The sequence below is a fragment of the Etheostoma spectabile genome, chromosome 23 (genome assembly GCF_008692095.1).
Source record: "Etheostoma spectabile isolate EspeVRDwgs_2016 chromosome 23, UIUC_Espe_1.0, whole genome shotgun sequence".
Classification (NCBI taxonomy): domain Eukaryota; kingdom Metazoa; phylum Chordata; class Actinopteri; order Perciformes; family Percidae; genus Etheostoma; species Etheostoma spectabile.
In genome coordinates this window covers 19,273,621-19,280,605 of record NC_045755.1, presented here as the reverse complement: position 1 = coordinate 19,280,605, position 6,985 = coordinate 19,273,621, and the positions used below count along the sequence as shown (strand labels likewise).

Sequence of the window (6,985 nt, the reverse complement as noted above, 5' to 3'; positions counted from 1 at the left end):
CTTCAGAGATAGACCTTTAAAACCTTTTGAGACCTTTCTGTTTAACCAGAAACAGCTCGGAAGTTGCTAGTGCTAAACCCACCAGACTCCATTTACAAAAACAATACTTTTAGCGCGAGAGAGACTTATTTTCACATGTAAATCGGTAAACTATGTGTTAATTTCTAACATTAGTTAGAAATTAACACAAAAAAAACGTCTTTTCACAGTTTTATTTTGTTTTTTGGCTTTGAATGAAGTGTATTTTACTACGTTAAAATGACTGTTTATTTACATGGAGTCTGGTAAGATTAGCAGACGCAATTTGGAGATGTTTTAATGTTTAAAAAAGGATTCAAATTTCAAATTGTGTCTGTAAATGTGCCTCTCTGTCCCAAAGTATTTATCCTGGGATTGTACCCAACGGATAATGAAAATACCTATAGTCATGTGTTTATTGTAGCAAAACGGTTGATTTATCTTGCTTGGAAAAGTGTGAAGAGGCCTAGTATTGGTCAGTGGCTTAGAGAAATGTTTTCTTGCCTAACATTGGAAAACATAAATTTGGTTAAGAATAGACAAGATACTTTGGAACAGATTTGGGAACAATTCTTGGACTTTGATAAACAAAATGATGTGAGTGGTATACAGGCAAATGAGGGAAATTCTGAGTAATTTAGTATTTTTCTTATAGGAGAGTTGTTTATATTCGCTTCCAAAAATATCCTATTAGAAGGGATCAGACCACGGTGAAAGGTACTTTGGTTGTACAACATCTTTATAATGTATGTGGTTTTTATTTAATTACATTTTATATAAAAGGTTTTTTTTTGTCTGTTGCTGTAATTGTTGTCATTTTTTGGGTTTTTACTAAAGTTCTTTGAGGCTGTGTCCTCATTTCTGGATGTCTGGCATAAAATGAAAATCCAAAACCAATTGTTAAAAAAAGAAAGTCTTCTTCATTATAAACCAAAAATAGTTAACCTTATATGCATGCTAGGGTTCTGAACACCCCAGCTCTCGATTCACACAGAACACAGCATTCATGTGAATGGCAGCAGGAAGTTATTAAGTGTATAATACATGTGAATGCATATGTAAGTGCATATGTATGTGTATATATATATATATATATATATATATATATATAGATAGATAATGAGATGATAGATAGATAGATAGATAGATAGATAGATAGATAGATAGATAGATAGATACTTTAGGATCTGATATACATATTCCGAAAACCCACTTTCTATCTCTCCCAGGGACCTCCAGGACCTCGATGACTCCACACAGCTTCCTCTGCTCTGCCACTTCTCTGAGACCGCTGAAGGTCTAACCACTATAAGAGCATTCAGGTACAACACTAACACTCAACGCACGCACGCACACACACACACACACACACACACACACACACACACACATTCAGAACCTGTCTGCACTGGACATATTTCAGCCGTAGACACTTTTTATGTTGTTTTTTGTACGTAACTGCAAAAACAAAGCACATTTATATGCTTTGGGTCTATTTTCCTCCACCTTCCACATGTCCCTACACAGGAAGTAAGTAACTTGTCAAGATGTTACATTCAGTCCCTGTTGGCTTATTGTATGCAAGCATGACCCCTGCATTCCCTCAACCCTTTTACCCCAAAAACCTAAAAGGTAATTAAGCTTTAAGCTTATTTACCTTTGCCAAGAAAGTTAAGTTTTTGGTTTTGTTGTCTGTTGGTTTGTTTGTCTGTCAGCAGGATTATGGTACAACTAAAAACCCAATTTCCATGACACTTGGGGGGAGGGTATAGCATAAGCCAAGGAAGAAGACATTACATTTTGGAACGTATCCACAGGGCTGATACACAAATTATTTTTCACTTTTGTTACCTTTGCGATTTGTGCTGCATTTACGTGTTGTCGGAATAATCAGAAAAATCTGTTCCAGCCTGGTAACATTCACAATTCATTAACATTGTGAGATGTGCATGAATACTGGCAGGTGTCTGCGCTCTCAGAGTGCTCATCTAGTTCTTAATGTAACCAAACCTTAACCCTAAAATAAAGCTGTCTTTCCACAATATGACTGTTTAAGAGATCTGTATATACAGTAATGAATTGCGTCCATGAAGTGCATGGTTGGTGGTCCAATCCCTGTAGTCCTCGAGTAAACCACTGAACCACATTTTCTCCTGATGGTCAGGCCAACGCCTTACAGTAAATGGCTCCCCTTTGAGTGCTCGCAGTCTGTAATAAAGATATTGATGATAATTAATAATACAGTATATGCATATGTGTAAGTGGAAGTAGCAGTAGTGTCACACTCATCTTATCCTCTTTACACTGGCTTCCTATCAAGTACATTTTAAGGTTTTTGACACTGTTGATGTTGGATGTATAGTATATTGTAGTAGAGGCCATGTACTAATGCCCAATATATCAGTGTGACCAAATAACTGCCTTTATTGTATTAAAGGACAATTCCTGCGCAAAATGAACCTAGGGGTTAATAACATACATAATATGTGTGCTGAGTCGATCGCTCTCTGGGATAGGTTTTCATGCTAATTGAATGTGTCTCAAACATGTGTCCTTTAACCAGAGTTGGAAAGAGTGCAAAAATATTCTACATAAAGTGAAGTGCCCATATTATGAAAAAATCCCTTTTTCTGTTATTGGGGGTGTCATTTTGTGTCTCTGGTGCGTCCACACGCATACACACTTGGAAAAATGCTATGTTGAGTGAGGCCGCACGCTCAACAAGGTGAGCCACCCTGGCGCCCCAAGACTCACCTCTGTAAACTGGCATATGTCTCATGTTTGTGATTTTTTATTTTTATTTTACTGTTTTAGGGTTTGCGTTTACTTTTAGGTTATATTCTTCACTGTTTCATGTTACTAGATGTAACAATGATAACCCGGACTACGACGGAATATTAACCACTTATTAGCCCAACAGCATGTGTTTACAACAGCATGGCTAACACCTACAACGGATGCTAAAGTTACCCACAATCCATCAGGTTTAGCTCAACTACGGCTATGATAGTAGCCCAAAATATACAGCATTTACTGTTTTTTTTGTCTTATTTGTAACAGTTGTACTCCTGTGAAGCCCTTTGGGACTTTGTTCAGTAAAAGGTGCTATATTGAATAAAGTTACTATAATATACAGAAGCATTCAGTATCTGCTGTAATAGCAGGTATAAGAGCTGTCATATATAAAAGCTTGAGTTGTAGCCTGTGTTGTAGTCTGTAGTTCTTGTAGCCTGAGTTGTAGTTGTAGTTCTTTTGGTGGAAGCAGCAGCTGCAGCAGTATCTCTTTGTATTTCTGTCTTCCCCCTCTTTCCCATCGTCGGCGTAGTCCAACATTAAACAGCTCTCACGCTGTTTTTCTCCTCTCCTCCCTGAGGACATCCTCTCTCTCTCTCTCTCTCACTCACACACACACACACACACACACACACACACACACACACACACACACACACACACACACACACACACACACACACACCACACAACACACACACACACACACACACACACACTGTGATCTGGTGTTGAGGCAGATTCTTGGCAATCATGGGATAATTCCCATTATCATCATCCACTGGTCTCACTCCAAACCCAGTCTGGTTTAGATGGCGGTGACTTAGTTCGAACACAGACCGGTGATAAAACCATGTGATTTCATAGACTGATAACGGTACAACTGTTTTTTCTTTTATTTGAACGTTTGTTTGACATATTTTTCTTCTGTATACATTTTCTTATTTGTATTGGCACCTGTATTCACTATTATATTTCATATATGTACTGAAATCATTGGTGGAAGTAAAAGTACTAATACCACACTGTAAAAAATCTGGAAAAGAAAAAGTCCTGCGTTGAAACTGTTACTGAAGGAAAAAAGTAAAAAAAAAAAAAAAAAGTGTGATCAGGAAAATGTACTCTAGGTAATAAAAGTAATTATTGATTAAACATTATATGAATGCAAAAATCTTAATTTAAGTACCTAGTAAGTAAGTAAGTAAGTAAGTAAGTAAGTAAGTACCTTAAATTTGTACTTAAGTACAGTACTTGACTAAATTTACTTACATCACTGCTTATAACTCCATTTCACGTAATGCTTTGTGAGTTTACTGTTTTAAAACTTCAGCTTTGAGCCCAGTTTTAAAAGAAATTAAAAAGTCTTAACATGAATTCAACCTAATATTAACAAGTCCCCACTGCTTACTGGCCTGTAGGTAAGGTCTCTCTAAGGCCATCCACAGACACAGATAACCCTGAGGAGTCACTGTTCCACATGTATGTTCAACACTAAAACGTGATTTCTAAAAATCATGCCAACAATTATTAAGCTGTTTTAATAGCTTAGTATTCTATGCACTAAAAAGTATAAGGGCTATGTATAAAGGCTTTAGGCCGCCCTACATGTTATTGTAGGCCCAGTTTAATTTGCAACTTCATTTTATATACAATATATGTAGTAGGGGGTCCCTCCTCCATCCCTCTTTAAGCTAAGGGCTCCTTGGCTTAAATAGCATTGAAGACCCCTGACTTAAAATAATGGCAGAAATAGTCTGCTGCAGCGGCCATTTTCTAAAAGTCTAGCATTGACTGGAACCAAAAACAACAGAAGTTGTGTTGCAATACCGTAGTAATATTAAAGAAAAGCATCTGTTCTTATGAATTGAAGCGTTTCAGAAACCACCCCAAAACAATGGGGAGTTAATAATATCGATATCAACATCATGGATTATGCTGACTGGTCACGTCATCCTTAATGTATTGTGTATCTTACATGTGCATTAAATGTTTGTTCCAGACACGAGGCTCGTTTTAAACAGCGTATGCTGGAGCTGACCGACACCAATAACACGGCCTACCTGTTTCTGTCTGCTGCCAACCGCTGGCTGGAGGTCCGAACGGTGAGAAAGTATTTTGTGACACGTTCTCTCACAGATGCCATAGAAGCAGATCATTTTATACAGTAAGTCACTTGTGTACATACTTAAGGATGGCTGGACAAATACAAGGAAAGCACATTCACAATTAAATGTTATGTTGTTGAGACTCTTGCAGCTCTTTAGTTTATTGTTGAACCTAGAGTTGTAACAATTATACATTGTACTGTACAATTGTCTCAGAAATAATTGCAATTAACAATACAATTGTCCGTTTCCGTCAAATTTAATTAAATTATTTATTTAAGTTTAGAATGAATCCTAGGACACATCTTTTGGTTATATCACTGTTTTGTGACCCAGATAAAATAACGACATAGGTACACAGCCTATGAAGTAAAACACTCCTCTTTTTTAAATCATAAAACTTTGCTTTTTTGTCTTAAATTAATGCAAAAATAACAATTACCACCAACAGTCATACCCCTTAGCACCTTAACTAATGTAGGCAATTAATTGCATTCAAACAAAGAAGTGGCGATTATGTTAAAAAGTTGCTATTAGACAATTATGTATTATAGGTGATAATTGGTGGACCTACATTGAAAACTCGGCCCATATTTCATTTTGTGTGATTATGCTCCGTGGGTAAACATTTCTTCTTCTTCTCCCCTTCTCTGTGCAGGACTACCTCGGAGCAGTGATAGTGCTCACAGCAGCAGGAGCCGCCATATGGAGTTTACAATACGGCCTGTATTCTGGAGGCCTGGTGGGCCTCGGACTCACCTACGCCCTCACTGTGAGTTTTATCTTTAAAGGCGCTAACGCACCAACCCGATTATCGGCCGTCGGACAGTCTGGCGAGGTCAGTGCCGTCGTCAGTCGGAGGAGCCGTCGACCTTTGTCAGTCTTAAATGAGAACAGATTCAGCGACTGCACGGCCTATTTCTCACTGTTTTCAGAAACAGGTTTTGATGAACAATTTTCGTAAAATATGAGATCATATTCCAAAGGAGCCGTCCTTATGGTCTGGCTTTGAGATTCCGGAGTAGTCAGACCAACGTGGCGCGTTCGTCCAATCGCCGGCCAGTGTTAATTTTTTGGGTGACAGTACAGATTAGCGCCGCCCGCTAACACGTTTTACATCTCACGCACGCGCAGATTGTAAACTCAAGTTGGCGTCGCGTCGGTGAAAAAATGTTTTAAATACGGTTTGCCAGACTGGATGTCTAGACTAGAAAATGGGAAAAGAACCTGAGCTTTTTGGAGGGCTCCAGGAAGCTTTGTGCTGGGGAGATGTGTGATGGGCTGATGGTGTTGTCATTTATACATGACATTTATGTGTTTATTTGGTTTAGAATGTGTCTATTTTGTTATTGTCTTGTTGGATAGTCTTGAATATTGTAGTTGCTGCGCCATCTTTTCTTGGTTTTAGTCGGGGTGCAAAAACAACAGGACTTTTGAAAAATAATGTAATAACATTAAATGTTCACACGGGTAGAATCAGAAAGGGTTGATTTTCAAGAAATAATACTGTATATTTTAAGCTTCTATGTGTGCTTAATGGGTACTTCGAAATGACTTCGAAAGGGCTTATTAGTAGGTTTACACTGCGGACATAAACATTATGTTAACAATGGAAACGTAATCCAGTCTCTTTGGATGTGACTGCTTAGGTCACCAACTACCTGAACTGGGTTGTGAGGAACCTGGCAGACCTGGAGGTCCAGATGGCAGCGGTGAAGAAGGTCAACAGCTTCCTCGGCACAGAGTCGGAGAACTATGAGGGATCCATGGGTAAGCTGACCTACACCAACATCAATCCAGTCTTACAAAACACACACACACACACACATACACACACACACACACTTATGTTAAAGATGATTTTTTTGGGGGGGTGGGACTTTAATTGCCTTCATGATAGATCTAGCTGGAGAACAATAGGAAAGGGGGGGGCGGGAGAAGGGATGACACGCAGCAGAGGTCTGCGGGTTGGACTCAGCCTACACGGGGCGCACGCTCTACCGGGGAAGCTGTCTTTGGTTATCTACATATATATATATATATATATATATATATATATATATATATAT

The 6,985-nt window shown here is 38.5% G+C and overlaps 1 protein-coding gene across 1 annotated transcript in view; it reads left to right on the top strand.

The window, feature by feature from the left end:
• Nucleotides 1-6,985, top strand: part of abcc9 (ATP-binding cassette, sub-family C (CFTR/MRP), member 9) — a 66,500-nt gene that overhangs the window by 41,042 nt on the left and 18,473 nt on the right. Inside the window, 4 exon segments of the mRNA XM_032505239.1 lie at nucleotides 1,248-1,340; nucleotides 4,811-4,913; nucleotides 5,575-5,688; nucleotides 6,566-6,686. Of these exon segments, the coding sequence (XP_032361130.1) occupies nucleotides 1,248-1,340; nucleotides 4,811-4,913; nucleotides 5,575-5,688; nucleotides 6,566-6,686 (431 nt within the window).